The sequence below is a fragment of the Caloenas nicobarica genome, chromosome 25 (genome assembly GCF_036013445.1).
Source record: "Caloenas nicobarica isolate bCalNic1 chromosome 25, bCalNic1.hap1, whole genome shotgun sequence".
Classification (NCBI taxonomy): Eukaryota; Metazoa; Chordata; class Aves; order Columbiformes; family Columbidae; genus Caloenas; species Caloenas nicobarica.
In genome coordinates this window covers 230,100-253,797 of record NC_088269.1, presented here as the reverse complement: position 1 = coordinate 253,797, position 23,698 = coordinate 230,100, and the positions used below count along the sequence as shown (strand labels likewise).

At 48.9% G+C, this 23,698-nt stretch overlaps 1 protein-coding gene and 1 pseudogene across 1 annotated transcript; one reads left to right on the top strand and one right to left on the bottom strand.

The window, feature by feature from the left end:
* LOC135998385 (ciliary microtubule associated protein 1A-like) overlaps positions 1–16,257 on the bottom strand; it is a 175,618-nt pseudogene extending 159,361 nt beyond the window's left edge.
* LOC135998381 (olfactory receptor 6E1-like) lies at positions 11–958 on the top strand. Its single transcript, XM_065651549.1, has one exon. It carries the CDS (start codon positions 11–13, stop codon positions 956–958), a length of 948 nt encoding a protein of 315 aa, XP_065507621.1.
* Positions 16,258–23,698: the final 7,441 nt, after the last annotated feature.

Sequence of the window (23,698 nt, the reverse complement as noted above, 5' to 3'; positions counted from 1 at the left end):
AAAATTCAACATGGGACCAGAAAATAGAACTGCAGTTACTGAGTTCATCCTGGAGGGTTTCTCCGGGCTTTATCAAAGACTACAGCCCGTACTCTCCCTGATCTTTCTGCTCATATACCTGACAACAGTGATGGGGAACACTACCATCATTTTCCTCGCGTATGCAGATCACCGCCTACAAACCCCCATGTACTTTTTCATTGGCAATCTGGCCTTCCTGGAAATCTGGTTTACATCATCCACAAGCATAAAATTGGTTGTGATCCTGGGTTCTGGTAGGAGAACAATCTCACTAAGCAGCTGCTTTGCCCAATCCTATTTCTATTTTGCCCTGGGCTGTACAGAGTTTGTTCTACTTGTTGTCATGTCCTTTGACCGCTATGTTGCCATCTGCCAGCCTTTGCGTTATGCTGCCATCATGAAGCCTCAGCTCTGCATCCACCTGGTTGTTGCTGCTTGGGTCACAGGCTTCGCATTCTTGAGTTACCGCCTGGTCATCCTCTCCCAGCTGACCTTCTGTGGCTCAAATGAGATCCATCACTTTTTTTGTGACAACTCCCCCTTATTCAAACTGTCCTGCTCTGACACCAGCCTGCTTTGGAAAATAGACTCTGTTTTCTTATCCTTTGTCATTCCGGGTTCCTTATGTTTAACTCTGGCATTTTACCTGTGCATCCTTTTCTGTATTCTACATCTTCCAGCAGCCTCTGGGAGGAAAAAAGCTTTTTCTACGTGTTCTTCCCATCTCACCACCTTGGGAATTGCATATGGGAGCTGCATTGCTCTCTACCTGTGTCCTTCAAAAGATGTTTCCTTGGAGAACAGCAGAATTGTAGCGTTGCTGAACACCGTCTTGTACCCATTCTTAAATCCCTTCATCTACAGTCTCAGAAACAAGACTGTGATACTGGCCCTGAATGAAGCCATTGCCTGTATAACAACACAGCTTTTCCCTTAACCGTGAGGCATTTCTGGACAGAAATTCCAGTGATCTGCTATCATATGTTAAATAATACCAATGCATATGTATGTAACCTCCAGAGATACCTCAGGAGATTTATAGAATCACAGAATCCTTTCAGTTGGAAGAGACCCTCAGGATCATCGAGTACAACCATAACCCAACTCTAGCACTAACCCATGTCCCTAAGTACCTCGTCTAAACACCTTTTAAACCCCTCCAGGGATGGTGACTCCACCACTGCCCTGGGCAGCCTGTTCCAATGCCCGACAACCCTTTCCAGGAAGAATTTTTTCCTAATATCCAATCTAAACCTCCCCTGGCACAACTTGAGGCCATTTCCTCTTGTCCTATCTCGTTGGATTGTGTTAAGTGATAAGAAGCTCCTCTGCACACACAAAGAAGGCACTGACAATGGCAGTAGGAGTAAGTCAGTTAATATCCTGCCCCGACTGCTCCCAGCACCATCACTCGGGAGCCACCAGCTCATCACGAGCCCATCTCCAAAACCAAGAAGAGCACAGAGGCTCATTGGCAAGTGGAAACCCAAATTACAGGCTCCTGAGGACTAAACATCTTGTCCCAAGGCTGCCCTGGGAGAGCCATCAGCCTTGTTGTCCAGGTGTGAAGCCCATCAAGTGGATTACCTGAGAGTAGCTCTCTGGATCACCATTTAGACTAACGGGATTGTTGCCTAGAGGTGCAGGACACATTAGGAGATGCAGGGGAAGAACGTTTTTGGATTACACAGGACTTATCATGGGAAGTTTGGGGAAGGACCCCAACCAGTGCAATCTGTCCTGTCTTCTCATTAAACTTAATTTCTAAGTCTTTGCTATGTGAGTAAATCTCTTCTTTGCGTGAATGTGTAAGTGTAGCAACTGGAGCAGGACCAGGGGTCAGACAGCCCGTATGTCATTGGTGCCAGCAACTGAGAGACCAGAGTGACTGGACATAAGATTGTGTGTGCATGTGTGTGACTGGGGGGGTCTGTACCAGTATCTGGAATGGGGCTGCAGCCCTGGGGGCTCATGGGTCCTGGTATCTGCAACTGGCAAGGCCGGTGTCCTGGGGAGGCTACTGAGCAGACTGAGTGTTTGAGCCCAGGATCAACCCTGTACAGGTATATGTGTAAAACAGACTAGACTAGACTAGACTAGAAGAGTTCAGTCGGAAGGGACCTACAATGATCATCTAGTTCAAATACCTGACCCATTCAGGGCTGACCAAAAGATAAATCATGGTACCAAGGGCACTGTCCAACTGTCTCTTAAACACTGACAGGCTTGGGGCATTGACCACCCCTCTAGGAAGCTTGTTCCAGTTTTTGACCAGCCTTGATAAAGAGATGTTTCCTAATATCCAGTCTAAACCTCCCCTGGCCAAGCTTTGAACCATTCCCACATGTCATATCACTGGACACCAGGGAGAAGATCTCAGCACCTCTCTGTCCATGTCCCCCCCTCAGGAAGCTGTAGAAAGCAATGAGGTCACTCCTCAGCCTCCTTTTCCCCAAACTAGAGAAGCCCAGAGTCCTCAGCTGCTCGTCAGAGGACAATCCTTCCAGCCCTTTCACCAATTTTGTTGCTCTGCTCTGGATGCATTCAAGGGCCTTCACATCCTTGTTGTAATAACATGTGGGGCCCAGAACGGCACACAGCCCTCAAGGTGAGGCCGCACCAACACTGAATACAGCAGCATAGTCACCTCTTTTGACCACATGGCCATGCTGTGTTTGATGCACCCCAGGATGTGGTTTACTGTCTTGGCTGCCAGGGGACAGTGTTGGCTCCTATTGACCCTGTGGCCAACCATCATCACACCAGATCCCTCTCTGCAGAGCTGCTCTCCAGCCACTCTCTCCCAATCTACACTTGCACTCAGTGTTACTCTATCCCAGGTGAACGATCCAGCACTTAGACTTGTTCAATTTCATGCCAAGTGCCGGCTCCTGCAGTTGGGTCACAACAGCCCCATGCAACGCTACAGGCTCAAGGAAGAGCGGCTGGAAACCTGCCCAATGGAAAAGGACCTGGACGTGTTGATCGACAGCCATCTGAACATGAGTCAGCATGTGCCCAGCTGGCCAAGAAGGCCAGCAACATCCTGGCGTGCAACAGCAATAGTCTGGGCAGCAGGACCAGGCAAGTGATCATACTCCTGTTCTCGGAACTGGTGAGGCTGCACCTCAAATCCTGTGTGTGGTTTTGGGCCCCTCACTACAAGACAGACCTTGAGATGCTGGAGTGAGTTCAGAGAAGGGCAACAAAGCTGGTGAGGGGTCTGGAGAACAAGTCAGATAGGGAGCAGTTGAGGGAACTGGGACTGTGTAGCCTGGAGAACAGGAGGCTGAAGGGAGACCTTACCACTGTCTACAACTGCCTGAAAAGAGGTTGTAGCATGGAGGGTGTTGGTCTCTTTTCCTAAGTAGAAAGTGATAGGACAAGAGGAAATGGCCTCAAGTTGCACCCAGGAAGGTTCAGTTTGCATATTAGGAAAAATTTTTTCACGGAATAGATTGTCAGGCATTGGAACAGGCTGTCCAAGTATTGGTTGAGTCACCATCCCTGAAGGTGTTTAAAAGACATATATATAAGGTTCTTAGGGACATGCTTTAGTGCCAGAGTTGGGTTAATGGCTGGATAAGATGATCTTGAGGGTGTCTTCCAAGCTAATGATTATATGATCTCACTGGGATGAGAAACATCATGGGGCAGCTCACCCATATGGAGTACCAGTATGGATGTACGGATGGATGGATGGATGGATGGATGCATAGATGCACGGGTGCGTGGTAGGATGGTCAGATAGATAGATTGGGACAGAGAGGAGGATCAGACTCCCTATCAGCCCAAGGGCTGGGACCAGCTATGGCATGAGGGAACCCAGGACAGTCCCCCTTTGTCCCCTGCTCTTGTTTCCAAGAGATCCTTTACACCCATTGCTGGCAGCCCTCCTGTGCCAGCCCCTCTCACCAGCACAAGACTCCTGGCACAGGAGCTCTTCATGCTGCTCCTGCTACCGCAGTGACAGAGCCGCCAGCCCTGAGCTGTGGAATGCAGAAATAGGTTTCTGTTGGTCATTTATTCCCCTGTTGAAGCACAGAGCACTGGGAGCAGGCTGTGGTGCCTGAAAACCACAGCGAGGCAGTCCAAGGCAGATCACTGAAGGTCCTTCACCATTTCCAAGAACACTGGGCACCCACAGATGAACACTCGAACCAGCACCATGACATAACATGTTGCCTCATGTCCTCCCCTGAGCACATGAAAAACCCAAGCACAGCAGCATGGCCTTGTGGGGGAAATTTATTCAGGCTGACCACAACTTTGGAAGAAGAGCCCAAGCTCCAAATACAGAAAGTGAGGAAATCCCCTTTTACGGGGTGTTTCAAAAAGATGGACCCAATTTCAGAGATACAGTGATTTCAAAATGGGTCCATCTTTTTGAATCACTCTGTATTACAGAGATGTGACACAGAACGTTGTGGTCTCAGAAACAGGTAAACAGGCCTCTGAATCTGAGAGGCTGGCTTCATGCCTCAGGAGAAGTGCCATGGATGAAGAAATTCCTTGACAAACATGGCTATCACAGATAAAATGCTCAACACAAAGGAGGTTCCTGAGATGAACTGGAAATCACTTCTGAAGTGACACGGGTAACTTATTGCTGCTGACAGAAGAATGATTGAATCACCTTCTTCAGTGCCACTTTCAGCTCCTGGTTCCTCATGCTGTAGATGAGGGGGTTCACTGCTGGAGGTACCAGTGAGTACAGAAAAGAGACCACCAGGTCCAGGCTTGGTGAGGAAATGGAGAGGGGCTTCAGGTAGGCAAACACACCAGTGTTGACAAACAGGGAGACCACAGCCAGGTGAGGGACACATGTGGAAAAGGCTTTGTGCTGTCCCTGCTCAGAGGGGATCCTCAGCACGGCCCTGAAGATCTGCACATAGGACAGCACAATGAACACAAAACACCCAAATGCTAAAGAGACACTAAGCACAATAAGCCCAGCTTCCCTGAAGTAAGAGAAGCAGGAGAGCTTGAGGATCTGGGGGATTTCACAGAAGGTCCACAGCATTGCCCTTGCACAGTGGCAGTGAAAATGTATTGGCCGTGTGCAGCAGAGCATTAAGAAACTCAGTGCCCCAGGCAGCTGCTGCCATGTGGACACAAGCTCTGCTGCCCAGGAGGGTCCCGTAGTGCAGGGGTCTGCAGATGACAACGTAGCGGTTGTAGGACATGATGGTGAAAAGGGCACACTCTGCTGAAATCACAAAGAGAAAGACCTGGGCAGCACATCCTGGGTAGGAGATGGCCCTGGTGTCCCAGAGGGAACTGGCCATGGATTTGGGGACAATGGTGGAGATGGAGCCCAGGTCAAGGAGGGAAAGGTTGGGGAGGAAGAAGTACATGGGGGTGTGGAGGTGCTGGTCACAGGCTATGGTGGTGATGATGAGGCCGTTGCCCAGGAGGGCAGCCAGGTAGATGCCCAGGGAGAGCCAGAAGTGCAAGAGCTGCAGCTCCCGTGTGTCTGTGAATGGCAGGAGGAGGAACTGGGTGATGGAGCTGCTGTTGGACATTTGCTTCCTCTGGGCATGGGGCACTGTCCAAGGAGGACCTCAAGGGCCAGGGCTTTTGTGCTGGTCTGGGGAGATGGGATGGCATGGAGGGGCTGAGGACCCCTCAGGATATCCGGGAAAGGAGAGCAAAGGACACAGGTGTCTCCTTTTCCCTTTGCCATGCGTGTTCACCCACCTCCAGGGCTGACCGCTTTCTGACCCCCAGGAGCTGCTGTGCCCTTCAGAAGGGCAGAGGCTGTGGTGTGACTGCCCAGAGCACCTGCAATGGGCACTGGTGTGGGACCAGCCCCAACTGGGCTTTGCTGGGGAGAGGGTGTTGATGGTGGAGAGAGGGCAGGGGAGGTGGGAGAAACTCCAGGGAGCTGGGCTGGGCTGGAAAGTACCTGGGAGAGAAAAACATCAGCCTGTATCTCGTGCTGCATGGCCATGCAGCGTGAAGACTCACACCAGGGGTTGTGGTGCAGAGCCAGGGCTTGTGGGAGGGATCAATATCATGCAGGTGCAGGAGAGAGGAGGCTGCTCTGTGACCTTGGTGGCATGGACAGACCAGGAAGGTGGCCCAGGGCCTTCGTCACCCCCCAGCCACTGGCCACCTCTCATGGGCCATTTCCAGCACTGGCCGCTCAGCCCAGGTTGACGGGTGAGGTTCTCTGTGAGGCCATCTCCATCCTCCTGCTGGGCTCAGGGCCCATCTCAGGGAATGGCCAGCCCTGCCCAGCCTCTCTCCTGGCCCAGACCCTGGCAGACCCTGGAGCGGGGCTGTCTGTGAACCCCACAGCTGGCACGGCCTCTCCAGGAGCTTGGAGAGGCTGCCACACAGGAAGGCCATGGCGTGAGAAAGCACCAAGGACCATGTGGGCATCACACTGGGAGACCGTTCCCCACCCCAAATGCACCCTGTCCTGTGCTGTGCCTGCACCGTGGGGCTGTGGGACCATGCGTGGGGCAGCAGGGCTGGGCTGTCACAGCACAGGGTGCAGACAGGGGCCACAAAGCAGCTGCCAGGGGTGACAGCAAGGACAAATACAGACAAGGAGTTCATGTGCATCACCTTTGCTGTGCAGGGGTGACTTTGGGAAGGGCAAAGCTCACCTGGAGTTGGTGGCTGCAAGAAAAGAGACCACTGCATCAGAGACCAAGGCAGAACAAGGGAAATGTGGGGCTGTTACTGGGTGGGGAGGGAAATTTAATAACAGCAGAGAGTGATGCTGGTGCTGAGGGACTCAACATCTTCTGTGCCTGGGGCTTTACTGGAACACCCACCCAGGCCTCTGTGCTCAATGAAGGGGTTCAAGGAGGAGAGCACATCTTGGCAGGAACCTCAGGAAGCCCCAGCAGGACAAACAGCAGTGTCTGCCCCTGCAGGGGGCTCACCCTGGCAATGGCACAGGCTGGGGCTGCCTGGCTGCGAGCAGCTCTGTGGGAAAGGTCTGGGTGGGCAGGGAGCTGGGCAGGAGGCAGCGTGTGCCCTGGTGCAAGGGAGGCCAGGAGCACCCTGGGCTGTGCCACCAGGAGCACGGCCAGGAGATGGAGGGAAGGGATTCTCTGGAATACTCCATCCAGATCTCAGATCCCAATTCAGGAAAGATATTGGCAAGCTGGAGTGGGTTGAGCAAAGGGCCCTGAGGACAGCCAGAGACCGGAGCACTTTGCCTGTGGGGAGAGGCTGAGGGAGCCGGGCTTGTCCATGCCAGAGAAGGGAAGGCTGACAGGGACCTCATCACAGCCTACCAGTGCCAACGAGGAGGTGATGGAGAATGCAGAGCCAGGCTCTTCACTCTAGCGCATTGCAGAAGGACAAAAAACAATGGGTGGAAGGTGAAAGAGGTGAGGTTCAGCCAGGACATAAGGAAAAGTTTTTTCCCTAGAACAGGGGTGTCAAATTCACTTTCACCAGGGGCCACATCTGCCTCACGGTTGCCTTGAAAGGGACGAATGTAATTTTAGGACTGTATGTATACAACTATTCCTACATTTATAGAGTCTTAAAATTACAGTTGGCCCTTTGAAGGCAACCGTGAGGCCGATGTAGTCCTGGTGTAAATGAGTTTGACACCCTTGCCCTAGGAGCTCAGCCAAGTGCTGCCTCGGGTCACCCAGAGAGGCTGAGCAGCCTCTGTCCTTGCAGGTGTTCAATCTCTGATTGAATCAGGGCTTGAACACCTTGGTGTGATCCAGTTTCTGACAGGTTGGACTGCAGACTCCCGAGGGCCCTTCAACCTCACTTCTCATGTGATCCCATTGTGATGTTGGGCTCTGTTTCTAACTGGTCAGTGCAGACAATTATGGGCCATGAATCCACCTGTGCTGTAGGTGACCATCTAAACCAACATCTCAACCAGTGAACCAGTCAACGCCTCAGTGTGACTCGCTCTGGGCAAAGTGTGAAGAGTCCTGGGCAGGGAAGGTTTAGAGGGCATGGGGCGCTGTACAAGACATAAAATGATCTTGGCTTAATGCCTGTAGGCCCATCAGATGTCAGCTGATGTCAATGAAAATTAAAATAAGAACTGAAGACAAAGATTCAAAGCAAAGAAAGATGTCAACATACTTTTTTTTTTTTTTTTTTAAATCTTTGAGAGGTTTTTTTTTCTTCAAAAAGGAAAGTGTTTTCCAGAAATAGAAATGGATATGACACACATGTCTTCAGCTACACGGATAAGCTTTTTACGTATTACTTTTTTACATATAAAAAAAAAAAGGTCAAAAAGTTAATTACTGGGAAGCGTACTAAGGGGAGGAGAACATTGGTCTTCTCCTGTACTTTTATTAGCAACACTCTATTATTTCATCTCCCTTGCCATTCAGGAGTTTCCAACTCTCCTGATTCAAGGTCCATGCCAAAGGAAAAATTTCAGCAGACTGTCTGCACACACAACCTTCCCAGCACTCTCAGGTTTTCTCCTCTGCTTCCTCTTTGGTCATTCAGTTGCCTCTCAACTGTTTGGTTTCTGCTTTGAGCTTCAGGGAGTTACAAACTTGCCCCATCCTTCAGAGCTCTAATTAACATGGCAGTCAGCACATTATTTGTGTTTATATCTATCCTTTCCTAACTCTGCCTAAAACAGTTCTTGTGTGGACGTCCCTTGTGGATGGTGGACCTCATCAGATCCAGCTTAGACAGTTGTGGAAAGTGTTTTACTCTATTAAATCGTGTTGTCTTTACTTGTTGGCATTGAAGAGAAACCTTTCTGTGCCTGAGTGCAGCCAGGTCTCTAAGGCGAGCAGGTGGGAGCTGGTGCAGAGGAGCTGCACCATCCACCTGCAGCCCTCAGTGGAGAAGTCTGATGTGAGGAAAAGTGATGCAAGTCCCACGTGGCCAAGGAGGGAACTGGCAGACTGGGGCGGGGAGGGATGAGGAGCAAGGTTGTCCATACAGTGTCCGACCTTAAGGGACAGCTTCTCCTGCCTGTCCCGGTGTATTCAGGTGACCTTCTGGATCAATGCCCAGTGTAGAATGCTGCTGTCACTTCTTCTATGAAATCAAGAATGATAGAAAGTACCATTGAAAGAAAAAACCCTCCCTTATGAAATCTTCTTTGAAATCTTCATCACGAAGTAACCCACTGAAACCTCTCCAATTAGTTGTATAAGCCTTGCAGACTTGAAGAAAATGACAGGAAAAGACATGGCTCATTAGGGCTTTTTGTATTTTAATGAGCCCCATGGTGTATTTGGTGCTGAGTCCATGAACCTCAGATACCAAGAGTAGACTGAAGAATCTCCTCAAGAAGTCCAAGTCAGAAGCAAACTCCAAAGTTACTTGAAGCATTAATGGGTCCCACTGAGGCCATTACTGACAAAGCCTCCCCAAGGACTCGTTGGAGCAGATAATTGGAGACTGTGATTACATCAGGCAAAGGCAAAGTGCAGCAGCTCTGATGCTGAGAAAACCCTTGGTTTGTTTGATGAAGGAGGATGGTCAAACCTTGAACTCCTGCCCCTACAAAGGGAGATCCTGTCCCTCACGTGTGTCTCAGGGCTCTTCCTGGGGATGTGGGGAGTGTGATGACAAGTGAAGGACAATGGTGTGACACCTCCCAACCTCTCTTGGGGAGGCGCAAGGAGCAATGAGGCCCCATGGCCATGACAATGATGAGTCTTCTCTTAGGCCTCAGTGGCAGGGACATCAGCCATAGCCAAGGGGACAAAGACCTTGGGCCGTCCAGGGACATTCAGCCTCATCCTTGGCCATCTCCACCACAGGCCATTCTACACTGTCCCAGGCCTGTGGCTGTTTCCCCGCAGGCTGCAGACACTCCATGTGCTTCCCCACCTTGTTCTCACCCCAGTATTTCCCCTCCTGTGCTGCTGTCTCTCCATCCTCCCCAGCTGCTCCTTGAAACACAAAGCCATGGCTGATCCAGACTCCTCTGAATGACCACAGCACTATGCTCACAATGACATTTCTTTATCCTCAGCTCCACTCTGGACCTCCAGAGCTGCAGTTTTTTATGGCTTTCCTTTCTCATGCTGTTTCCCACCACCAAAAAGAGTGTCAGCATCTTGGAAAGTGATTTTCAAGATTTCCCGAGCTACTACTATTCTTCCCTGCCATGCTTTTACCCCAGCCAGCAACTAAGACCATGATAGTTGGTCACATACTTCCTCCACCCCTCCAAAGGGGGACAGGGGAGAGAAGTGAAAGGGAAGGGACAAACTTGTGGGTTGAGAAAAAACAGTTTAATAAGACAACAATGTAATAATAAACTACTACTACTAATATACTAATACTAGAGTACCTTTCTTATGTGAATGGACTGAGAGAGCTGGGTCTGTTCAGTGTGGAGAAGGCTGAGAGACAATCTCATCAATGTTTATAAATATCTTAAGGATGGATGTCAAGAGCATGGGACCAGACTCATTTCAGTGATGCCCAACGACAGGATGACAGGTAACAGGCACTGAAACACAGGAGGTTCCATCTGAATATGAGGAAAAATTTCTCTGCTTTGAGGGTGACAGACAATGGAGCAGGCTGCCCAGAGAGGTTCTGGAGTCTCCTTCTCTAGAGACATTCAAACCCACTTGGACACTTCCTGTGAAATCCACTCTAGATGATCCTACTTTAGCAGGTGGGTTGGATTAGATGATCTCCAGAGGTCCCTTCCAACTGAAACCATTCTGTGATTCTGAGTACAAACCCACAGTGAGATGCCCCAATTTACTCAGTTGGATGCCTTCCCTTGGCAGGACTAAAGGAGATCCATTCCTGACCCTCCCTGGGTGTCTTGACTAATGATGGGACAATGAAACGGTGATTTCTGGACCTAACTCTAGTTTTGACAGGTGAAATGATATAGCTGGAAAGAAGTGGAATGCCTTCTTTGCCTCAGTCTTTTACAGTCAAACCAGTTGTGCTCCAGGTACACTTCCCCCTGAGCCAGAAAACAGGGACAGGGAGCAGAATGTAGTCCAATAATTCGAGGGGAAATGGTTGGTGACCTGTTACACCACTTAGACACACACAGGTCTATGGGGGCAGATGGGATCCATCCAAGGCTGCTGAGGGAGACTGCAGACGTGATCACTAAGCCACTTTCAATTGTGTATCAGCAAGCCTGGCTAACCAAGGAGGTCCCAGTTGACTGGAAGTTGGTGAATGTGATTCCCGTCTACAAGAAGGGTCAGAAGGAGGATCCAGTGAATTACAGGCCTGTCAATCTGCCCTCGGTGCCAGGGAAGGTCATGGAACAGACCATCCTGAGTGACATCACATGGCACACACAGGACAACCAAGCGATCAGGCCCAGTCAGCATGGGTTTATGAAAGGCAGGTCCTGCTTGACCAGCCTGATCTCCTGTGACAAGGTGACCTGCTTACTCGATGAGGGAGAGGCTGAGGATGCTGTGTACTTGGACTTCAGTAAAACCTTTGACACCATATCCCACAGCATCTCCTAGAGAAGCTGCAGCTCATGGCCTGGATGGTGTACCGGCGATGGATAAAGAACTGGCTGGAGGGCTGGGCCCAAAGAGTTGTGGTGAACGGAGCCAAATCCAGTCGGTGGCCGGACACAAGTGGTGTCCCCAGGGCTCAATATTGAGGCCAGTTCTGTTTAATCTCTTTATCAATGATCTAGATGAGGGGATTGAGTGCACCCTCAATATGTTTGCAGATGACACCATGCTGGGTGTGAGCGTTGATCTGCTGGACGGTAGGAAGGCTCTAAAAAGGGATCTGGACTGGCTGGATGGTTGGGCTGAGGCCAGTTGTCTGAGGTTCAACAAGGCCAATCGCAGGGTCCTGCACTTGGGTCGCAACAACCCCAGGCAGCGCTACAGGCTTGGGGAAGAGCAGCTGGAAAGCTGCCCAGCAGAAAAGGACCTGGGGGTGTTGATTGACAGCAGCTGAATATGAGCCAGGGTGTGCCCAGGTGGAAAAAAGGCCACCAGCATCCTGGCTTGTATCAGGAATAGAGTGGGCAGCAGGACCAGGGCAGTGATCATCCCCCTGTGCTGGGCACTGGTGAAGCCAAACCTTGAGCCCTGGGGTCAGTTTTGGGCCCCTCACTATAGGAAAGACCTTGAGGTGCTAGAGAGAGTTCAGAGAAGGGCAATGGAGCTGATGAAGACCCTGGAGCACAAGTGTGATGGGAGCGGCTGAGGGACCTGGGGCTGTTCAGCCTGGAGAACAGGAGGCTGCGGGGAGACCTTATCGCTCCCTGAACTGCCTGAAAGGAGGTTGGAGCATGGAGGGTGTTTGTCTCTTCTCCCAGGTAGCAAGTTATAGGACAAGAGGAAAAGGCCTCAAGTTGCACCAGGGGAGGTTTAGATTGGATATTAGGAAAAAAATTATTCACAGAAGGGGTTGTCAGGCATTGGAAGAGGCTGCCCAGGGAAGTGGGGGAGTCACCATCTCTGGAGGGGTTTAAAAGACATACAGATGAGGCTCTTACGGATATGGGTTAGTGCCAGACCTAGGCTATGGATGGAATTGATGATCTTGAGGGTCCTTTCCAACCAAAATGATTCTATGAATCTGTGATGGCAGATTTCAACTTTTCATTGCAACAGCTCAGCCTTGCAGCCGCTGTGACCTCCTAGTGGAGATCCCCTGGAGCTGGTCCCATCATTTCTTGCCAGCTCTTCACACTGCCAGGTTGCCAAGGGACCAATCTCGAGCGCGATGGGAGTTCATGTGTAGAGCAGCAGAGCACCAGGGGGTTGTGATCATCACTGGGTATTCCCCAAGGGTTTTTAAATTCTGCAGGAATGTAAAGGATTTGGAAATGCCACAGCCCTTCTATTGCAAGTTGGTGGAGGTGTGGGCAGCCATTTTCCTCTTTGTGTGTTTTTATGGCCACTGGATGTGAAATCCTGATCCTAAGTCGCTCAGAGCAGATGCCTGAAAGAAGGCGTTTGTTTTTCTGCCAGAAATACGTTTCAGGAATTGCTCTGAGGATTTTTCTCCTTCACCTTCATCTCCATTGCCAGCTGTCCACAATGACAATCAAGCCAAGTGAATTCAACCCACAAGGACTAGGAGCAGAGATGAGGCTTATCCCAGAGCAGGAGGGAGATTCCCATGAGAGCTGATGCATCAGCAACACTGTAACTGTTAGAAAGCAAGGGACCGCGGTGGAGGCAGAGACTCCTGTCTCCTGCTGGAATGGCAGGAGAATCCTGTGGCCCTGACAGAAGGCACGGGCACTCTTGGGTTCTGCTCCTACTGCAGCCAAGGATGTGCTAAGAAAGGATCCTGCAGGCTTTGCAGCTCTTCTGCCATGAGGAGAGCAGAGCAGCTTCAGCTGCTGTTACAAAAAGGCGGAGAAGCAGAGCTCACCGTGGCGAAATCGGCACCGTAGTGATTCTGCTGATTCTTCCACCTCATGGAATCGCACGGGCTGGCAGCTGTGTGCACCGTGCTGGGGCCCAGCACCCTGGGCAACGTGTAGGTGCCTGGACCTGCAAGAGGAATGGGAAGAGAAGAAACCTCTGGGGCAGAGACAGGCACCCTGCAAAGGCTGCTGTGGCAGCTGCACGTCCCCCGGAGATCTGGAGCCTTCACTGGGGCAGTTGATGGCTCTTTAGCTCCTTCTGTGCCCCACTGTGCCTGTCCCCACATATGCACCAGAGTGGTACCAAGGTGCTGTCAGTCACATCCTCCCCTGCCCTGGGCAGGGTCACTTCACCTCCACCAGCTGGGGGGGCAGGAAGGGTGGGACCCTCAGTCAATTGACCGGGTTCTTAACGGGACCCTGAGTCGGTTGACAGGGTCCTCAACAAAGGAGGTGCCCAGAGTAGCTGCAAAGCTTCTGGACCATGTTGTAATGCCCACAGCCACATCTGACCACACTATAAAACGGGGTTCCCACAGAAGACCCCTTTGAGTGGTCTTCTCGGAGCTGCGGGTCTGTGAACTGAAGCCCTTTCCTTAGACTGGGATGCTGTCTAAGGAGACCTCCTGGGATTGAGAGTGCCTCAGCTCCTCGTTTGGTGAGTGGTTATTTACTGGATAGATCCTTGAATGAGTCCTTGTCTAACCAGGCAAGTGAGAGCCCTCGCCTAACCCAGGCGAGTGATTATTTCTTGTGGGTTCCCTGGAGTCAGAGGCCTCTGGTTTTGTTTCTTGTGACTGAATGTGTGCACGTTGTGCATCCTCATTATTCTTATGTTGTTGTAGCCCAATAATCCCCTCAACTGATATCTGAACCTGTGTTTTATGTTGTTGCAGTGCTAACTAATTGTATAAACCCTGTTTCTATATGGTGTATTTGCTACACTTTTCCGGCCAGAATAAAGTCTGGTTTGAACTTGTTGTCCGCCTAAAACTGACTTTGAGGTGCCTCTGTGACAGCTGCTCAGAGGAGCAGGAAGGATGTCTGCCCCCTTTCCCAATCCTTCCACCTTCAGCCACGCTGGGGCACTGTTGGCAGCTCCGAAACTGAGCTGTCAATGCTTCTGTGGGATGAGGTGAGTTTGGGCTGAAACTGCAAGAACCAGGGAGAAAAAATCCCCGAGGGGTTCACTGGAACTTCACAGCTCTGGTAAAACCATCCGCCCTCTGTACCCCTATTTCCTCAGAGCCAGCAGCACAGCTTGGGTGGGGGGAAAGGCACAGATCAGACCTTGGGGCTGAGACATGAGCACAAGCACCTGCCAAAGCAGCTGCAGCCAACCAGGAGCACTCCCCACTGCCTTCTACTGCACATGCAGGAAGCTTGTCAGGAAACAGCTGTGTCCTGCAGTGGAGGCTTTGAACTGGCCATGGTTAACAAGCTGAGCAGCAGATTGTCAGTAGAGGATGCTTGAGCTGCAAGGGTGTGGCAGTGTTCTGACACTGGGCCTGTGAGAAACTACAAGAGTCAACGGTGGGGGAACAAGCGTTGGTGGAAAAACAAGAAGCAAGGACTGTACTGATTGATACATTAAGACCAGAGGGATTGATACAGGACTGATACATCAAGGACTTGGGGTAACTTGTGATAGATCAAAAAATGCTTTTCTGGTAGCAACTTTGGTAGGAACGCAAAATGTATCGCTTATGTAATGCCTAACTTAGCAAATCAGCAATGCCTGAGCAAGCATCCTAGCAAGTCTAAATACAAGCCTGAATTTGTCATAAATGTCTCTCATCGCACCTCACTGAGAGTCCGTGCCTCATACGCTACGCAAGGGTAGGCGTCTCCCTGCATCACTTACCTGGAGGGAGGTCGGTTTTGATGCCCCTGTGCCGGAAGGACATGGACTGCACAGGAGGGCACTTAAGGACGTGACTGTTGGACTTCTCAGGGCAGTAATCGCCTAGGGCAGAGGACAACAGCACAAAAGCAGTGAAGTTGTGGCCTTTTCTCTCAAGCCAAGGAGGCAATTTCAACACAGGCTGCTCTCCTTAACAGCTGCAGAAGTGCCGGCTGCTGGAAAACATCCACAGCTCATTGAAGGGGTGAGCTGAGCCTTTTGCACCCATCTAACTTTTGTGCCACTGTCGCAGGGAAAGGTGAAAACATCCTTGTCTTGTCTGAACAAACAGCTGGGCAAATGTTACTCACTTGGTCCAGGCATGAGCTCGGTGTTTATCTCGGGAAGTCCACCCATGGGAGAGGCTGGAGCCACGTACTCCCCATTCCTGGCCATGGAAGCTCCACGCAATATCGAGGACCTGGCGAGCAGCTGCCTTCTGCAGGAGGTTCTGCCCCTTGACAGGGGTAAGTGGGGGCTTTGAGGGGTTGTGGTTCAGGTAACCTATGAAGAACAGCATGTGAAAGGCCACCTGCAGGCCACTGCGTTCAAAGCTCCTTTGAAGCTGCAGGAGACTGAGCTGCCGAGCTCACAAAATTCCCGTCCTTTTTCCTCCAAGAGTAATAAAGGTGAGCTGTACTGTGCCTTGTAGTAACAAACAGTAAATCTCTAAGTATAAATGCTTCTACAACTGCATTGCTGAATTATCTTAAAAAGAAACGGGACCTCTTGACAGTCTGGTTCCAGTGATAATCATGGAGAAATAAAAACTAACAAACAAACAAACCTCACATGTACTGGGTTTGCATGGGAAGGTTTTAGGAGCAGGGGGCTTCTGTGAGGAGGGGGAAAAAGGGAAACGGGTTTGTAGCTGATTTTACCACGGGTGTGCTCAACACACCACTCGGATCCTTGTTTTACCTGTTGTTCCTGGGACTGAGCATTTGGGTCCAGGGCTGGTGAACTGGGCCATGATGGGGACCAATGGGCCATGAGGTCTCCAAGTCCCCACCCGGGCTCTGTCCATGCTGTGAGATGCTGATAAAGCCTGAGGAAAGAGCAGAAGAGCATCTTGGTACTTTGACCTGTGCCTTAGGAGTTTTCAATCACTCTTCAAATGATTGTGCCGTACAGTAATAGATTGAGCCTTGCATCGAACTTGGTTAACTCACGCTTTTACAACATCATATTAAAAACACTTTTGCTACTATCTTTGACAGGGGTTCTCTAAGCCATCTCAGTCACCCATTGGTGACATCCTGGTCCTGTACCATGCGAGTCCTGTCTCACCAGGGAATACCAATGCTCTCAATAAAGAACATTTTTTACTACGAGGTTGGCGAGACCCTGGAACAGGTTGCCCAGAGCAGTTGTGGATTCCTCATCACTGGATTTGCTCAAGGCCTGGGGATGCAAATCCCCTCAGGCACAACGGAGCTCACCCCTGATGCTGAACTAGGGCAGGGAAGGAGCAGTCTCAGGACTCCACCTGTCTCAGTCATGGCCGTCGAAAGAGATGAGGATGACGATGTCTGCATCTGCTTCGTCTCTGTGGCACAGAGCGTGGCGAGCAGTGAGGGCAGCCAGAGATCTGGCAAGAAAGGTTGTGGTGTCAGCGGCCAGGGGACCCTGGGGACAGCCTGGGAGTGTCATGGAAACGCACTATGACATCGGGAGGCTGTGCTATTGCATCACCTGGCTGATCCAGGGCTGGGAATGTCCAGCCTGCAGGGCCAGACCTTCCTGAGATCTGCTTTCCTGCCTCAATGTGTATTTTCAGGGTGCATGTGACACACATCTGGAACATCAGCAGAGAGCAGGGGAGCTTTCCAAAACCACCCGGTTTTTACGCTGTGCTTGCACTCAGTGACGGTGTTGACAAGTGACACAGTGGTCACAGAGCTCCGCTGGGGAGCAGAGGCTTTGCCTGCTGAGGCAAACCAACACTTCCAGATTCACTGCTCTAAGACTGTTAGAGGCGATTTGGGCTTCAATACCAGAACAAAAGCATTTCCATCACAGAACCTCAGCCACCACCTCTGTGATCGTCTTGGCGGGGACCCACAAACACCGTGTTGCAAAACACGTGACGGCTATAAGAAGTGTCCTGTCCTCCCGAAATAATTCTTTCCCTCATACCCTCAGGTTACTGCAGTAATAATTATATAACTGCATGAAGAAAATTAAGTCGCTTTCAGCCAAACCAAATGTGGACAGGCTGGAGAGGGTCCAGAGAAGGGCCACAGAGATGATCAAAGGACTGGGCAGCCGCCATACGAGCAAAGGCTGAGAGAACCGGGCTTGTTCAGCCTGGAGAAAAGGCGGCTCAGGGAGAGCTCAGCACCATGTTCCAGTGTTTGCAGGGTGGCTACAAAGATGGACACGCCCTTTGTACAAGGAGTCCCAGGGAAAAGACAAGGGCTGATGGGCACAAGCTACTCCTGGGGAGATCCAGACTGGACACAAGAAGGAAATTTTTCACCAGGAGAGCCATCAGCCATTGGAATAATCTCCCCAGGGAAGTGGTGAATTCCCCAAAATTGGACACTTTAAAGATTCAGGTGGACGGGATGCTGGGCCAGCTTGTCTAGACCGGGCTTGTGCCAGGAAAGGTTGGACCAGGTGATCCTTGTCCCTTCCAGCCTGGGCTTCTGTGATTCTATGAGACTGTCTGCACAGGTGTGCGTGTGTGTGCACGTCTGCAGGTATGTGAGCGTGTATGTGCACCTGTGTGTGTGTAGACATGCATGTGCATACACATCTGGTGCACGCAGATGTGTGTGTGGCTGCATCTGTATACACGTGTGGGTGTGTGTGAACATGCGTGTGTATGTGGACACGTGTGTGTGTACGTGGATGTGTACGTGCACCGGTGTGTGCGCCTGTGTGGGTGTGTGTGTATACCTGTGTGCATGTGTGCAGGAGGCTGTGTGTGCACACACGTGACTGTGTGTGGAACCAGGTCCCAGGAGCTGGGCTGGCACGGTGGTCTGTCACGGGGCATCCCACTGACCGGCATCCACATGTGGGACGGACACATCTGGGATGGACCACACCCGGGGGTTACAGGCTTCTCCAAAATCAGATTTCTCATTGACCCAAAACATGTCAGTGACTCGTTCACCTGAATAAAAGGCATTTGGGGTAGAGAAAACATGGGGTTCAACTCCTTTCAAAACACAGCACCTCCACGCTGACATGATGTCTCCAGCCAGATCCCTGTGTCCACCTACAAAGCAAACCCCCACTCCACGAGCTGTTGCTGAGTTTTTACAGGACTTTGGTCATCCTAATGTGAACAACCCAGTGTTTCATAAATAGTAATTGTGTACTGTAAGCCAGGAATGTAGAAAAACAGCAGGAGGAGAGAAACTCCCTCACGCAGATGCACGGAGGAAGGCACCCAGGTCTGTGTGACCGCAATTATGTAACTGCAAGTTGCTTCCTGAACCATTTGCTTTTGCCAAATGGATAAGACTTCTACTGCTTGCTTTTGCTAAATAGATGAGGTTCTGTTTTCTTGTAATTGACAATAATAATAATTGAGTAATGCTGTAATCTAAAAATAGTATGCTGTAGAAGTATAAATGCTGCAGTCTAAAAATAGTATGTTCAAGAAGTATAAAGGTTTCTGTGTGACTAACAATAAACGGCTCTCACGATGATCATATTGATCGTGTCATGAAGCCCATGCCCTCGTGTCAGTTGGCGCCCGAACAGGGACCCTCAGATGATCAATTCCAGTCTTGGGAGATAACGCTCGTCTAGGGGATCGAGGAAGCCGGCCGAATTTTCCTCACTGCCCCGGTGGGAAGACTCGCCTCGGCCAGACGCCGTCAGAGGTGGGAAGTTGTGGTGGAGCTCTACACTGCTGGCGGTGAGAAGTTTTGCTTAACTGTGGAACGAGGAGCTGCCGCATGAAAAAAAAAAAGGTGCACACCGAATCTTCCGTTTTCGTTCAAGAAAGCGAAGCCGTTCAGTAGAACGAAGTCGCTCACGGAAGGCGTCCTGGGGAGCGAGAAAAGAAAAAAGAAAAGAAGAAGAATCTCGCCTATGTATTTCAGGTGAGCAGTCGGGGAGAAGATGGGGTTGAACAAAGAGCAGGAATCGGTTCTAAATCTCCTCCAACATATTCTCTCTAAGAGAGGACTTAAAATAGACTCCTCTGTTTTAAGAAAGGGTCTGGAAAAAAGGCCTGATTTCTGGTGTCGGTGTGGCTTTTGAACTGACTACTTGGGAAGCAATCAGGAAATCATTCTGGGAGGTAATTAGCTCTGGTGGCAAAGATGCTCGAGAGGCGAGTAAGTATGAGACGTTTTGGCGGCAGTTGTCTAACACGCTGCAAACTATGAAAGAGGAACAGAAAGCTGCTTTAGCTGTGTGTGCTGCTCTCAAACCCGAGCTGAAACCTCCCGTAGCATACCTCATCACCACGTCAATATTTTCAACTGATTTAAATCTCCCTCTGATCGGGCCAGTTCCTCTACCGAAAGTTAAAAAAGAGGGTGATTCGCAAGGAGGTGAGAGATGCCTGCCGCCTGAAATTGTGTTATCATCCGCGCCAGAGACAGAGGTTGGGGCGGCGGGGGGGGAGAATGTTGAATCTGTTGAAAGAAAAGACTTGCCTGCTGCAGCTGCACCAAAGGCAAAGGTTGCTCCTATTGTAGAAAAGGACTCAAAAGATTAAATTGGTGCCGTGACAGTGAGTTCAGATAGAGACTTGGGAAAAGGTGAAAGGTATTTTAGAACAGTAAAAAAACAAACAAACAAAAACAACAAAAAACCACCACCAACAAAAAACCACCACCAACAAAAAACAAACAAACGGAAAAAAAACCCAAAAACCAAACCACCAACAAACCAAAAATGTGCACTGTTCCGAACCATTTTCTTGAAAAGTTAAAAGGAAAAGAAATATGTGTATGCGTTGCCCCGAGATCAGATAAAAATCCTGAAAGACTCAAGCAACATTAGACCTATGCAATGTAACAGCTATAGATAATTTAAAACCTTCTCCCCACTTTTCCCACTCGCACTGCAAGCAGCCCTGTGCTTCCCGCCCTCCCTCCCTCTTCTCATGGTTTTTTACTTATGAGATGGGGTCAGACATGACTGTTTGCAGTCGTGTTCCTAAGAAATCGGTACTGGGAGGTGTTTTAGAACATAGGAAAGCACTTGGAAATATGAGGAAGGAAGATCTTGTGAATTATTATAATCAGTGGTGGTTGCTGTGTAAGTTAGGTGAATGGGAAAAGTGGCCAGAGAATAGAACCTTGAAGTATAATATTTTGTTGCAAATAATGTTGTTTTTAAAGCAAGAAGAGCAGTATTAAAAAAAAACCCCACAACAACACAAACAAAAAACCAAAAAAACAACAACAACAAAAACACTCTACAAGAGATCATTAAATCATTTCAGACAGTTTTACAGGTGGAATGCTTTGAACTTCAACAAGCTGGGAGAGAATTAACTGATAACACACAAGTCATAGAAAACTTATTGAGGTCTGCAAGACGTTTGCCTTATTAACCTGTTTTCTTTGTAGGTATCTGTTTAAGCATATTACAGTTTAATAAGTCTTTGCCTGTTGTATAATGGAGCAAGTTCACAGACTCATGAGAATCCGTTGACTCAAAATATGCATTTTTTGATTATATAGAAAACCGTGAGTAATTCAGGTTTTTTTACTGTGTGAATGTGAGGATAAGATTTTGTGTGTAACAGTTGTTACTTTTCTTTCTACCATGCTAGCTTTATTCCAACATCCAGACTTGCGCAACTCTGTGATAGGCTGTGTCTCATCTCGGTGTACTAAATTTGGCTCTTTTGTATGCACACCAAGTAAAGAATCCTGTTTTGGGATAACAGTTGTAGCACCTCAGATGAGACGCATATAAAAGCCTTGCCCAGTCCAGCTTGCTAGGGCAGCAGAGGGGCAGGTGCCGATTGGGCTCCAGCGCGCACTGACCTGTTTTGTCAGGGAGATCCAGCGGCAACCTCCACCTAGCTGAGCTGCAAGCAGTCCAAAGGTGCAATATTAAAATTGAGATATTGTCTTGAATAAGTGTAACTGTGATCCATCTGCATATTTGAACTTAGTGTTTGGTTTTCATATCTGAGCTCAGTATTTTAGTTTGCGTATATATATATTTAGTACCAAAGTAATTTTGTTTGGGGAGATAATTACAAAATGGGAACTGGTTCCGCTACTAAAATACAACCTTGATCCCCCTTAGGATGCATCCTTACACATTAGAGTAACTTTTGGGGAAATATTCTGATAAGAGAGAACTTGAAAGGGTATTGTACTCAAATGTGGCTTAAATGTGGAATTCTGGGTTTTAGTGCTACATAATGCAAAATATCCCAGGCCTGTGCTGTGTCAAGCTGCAAGATAAACTCAGCTCATTGTAACCCAGCAGTCCGACAACTCCTCCTTAGCACCAGCGATTACACCACCTGCGCGGCCTTGGCTACACTGCTAAGCAGAGAAAGGTGGGCTTTATTCCCCCTCCTTGTTGTGGCACTGCGTTGCTTTTCGGCTTTGAATCAGGGGTTGTCGGTGCTGTTTCTTTTTGCTTCTGTCTTGCTTCTTAGGTTCTGGCACATCTGGGGAAAGAGCTCATCATTTTACCTCCTCGCATCCCCCCCCTACAGCAATGTTACTGTTTGAGAATTGTAATACTGCATGAAGCAGTCTGAGGGTGAAATTTAAAAGCCTCTCCAGCAGATCCATAGTTCTAATGAAGCTGGGAAATTAAACAAAAAACCTTTTTAATAGACTTTCTCTGTGGCAACTAGTTGTAAGAGACTTCTTATTAAATTCACCGTGATAGTTTTTGAAATTGTGAGAAAGAAAGAAAGGCCATTTTTTGAAACCAATAGAATGCCAAATTTGGAACAAAGTTTTTAACAGAAGAATTCTCATATTTGCCAGGAAGTCCTATACCTCAAGATTCGTTAAGTAAATTGTAAACTTAAATAATGTTTTCTGAGAATTCTGTTTAGTTGCATGTCCTACAAGAAGCTGCTTGGATGGTGCAGATCTGCTTGCTGCAAGTGAGAAATCTCCAAGGAAATTCTAGATGCTGTATTTCCACTACTATCGGCAGCCGAAGTATCGGTAAGGCCAAGACTACGCTGATAGAACTTAAACAGGACTTCGATCTGGTAGGGAAAAACAATATCCAGTAAATATGAAAGCCAAAATGGAGCTAGAGGCTTTGATGAACAAATTTATGACAACCTTATAAGCTAACTGCATTCGATTGGACTTGCATATTTGTCTATTTGTAGTTACAACACAAAAACAACCTGTGGCTATTGTGGGACAGTATGATGAGAATGCTAACAGCCTGATATACTGATTGTTACTAATAAAAAAAAAAAAAAACACAACAAAAAAACCCCAAAACAAATCACAAACTTTCAGTGCATTTGTTTTCCGTAATTGTTGTAATTTGTATTATTCTATTTTATTGTAAGTTGATTTGTAATGATAATTTATAACAGCAAAATGGCACGTAGGGTATGATGATCCACAATGGACATTCAAACTCACCAACAGAATGCCCCCTTTTGACTTTGGAGGCAAGAGGTGACTGCACCACCACTCCAAAGTAGCCTGTCAGATCATGACTGTGGTCGCAGGGTGGACTGTGTGGCAGTTGCACGTTCCCCTAAGATTTAGAGCCTTCAATGGGGCCGTTGATGGCTCTTTATTACCTGTCCCCAGGTCACATTCTCCCCGGTCTTGGGGCAGGGTGACTTCACCTCTACCGGCTGGTGGGACAGAAGGGGTGGGACCCTCAGTCAATTGACAGGGTCCTCAATAAGATGTGCCCAGAGCTATGTTGTAATGCCCACAGCCACATCTGACTAGACTAGAAAACGGGGTTCCCGCCGAAGACGCCCCTTGAGTGATCTTCTCGGAGCTGCGGGTCTGTGAACTAGAGTCCTTCCCTTAGACAGGAATACCGTCTAAGGACACTTCCTGGGGCCTCACCGCCTCATTTGGGTGGGCGATTATTTACTAGATATATCCTTGAATGAGCCCTTGCCTAATTTAGGCAAGTGATGGTTTATTGTGAGTACCCTGAAGTGAGAGGCCTCTAGTTTTGTTTCTTGTGAGTGACTACGTGCATGTTGTGGATCCTCATTATTCTTATGTTATTGTATTCAAATAATCTCCTTAACTGATATCTGAACCTGTATTTTATGTTATCAGAGTGCTAAATATATGTAATACCATTGAAATTGAATTCTAGTGCTTATGAGCAAAATCAAGTAAAACAACACTTCCAAAGAACAGTCTCAGATCATGTACAAGGCCTGCTTTAGGATTTAGCCAATGCCCTGAAAAACAAGTGCATAATTTAAGAACTAGTACTGTAAGATATAATGGTTAACATTATCTAATAGCATAAAATGATTAGACCCAAAAACTTGGGTTTTCAGGCCTCAATCT

Bases quoted from the DNA above. Each gene is read 5' to 3' on its own strand.
- LOC135998381 (XM_065651549.1), top strand. From the start codon at position 11: ATGGGACCAGAAAATAGAACTGCAGTTACTGAGTTCATCCTGGAGGGT.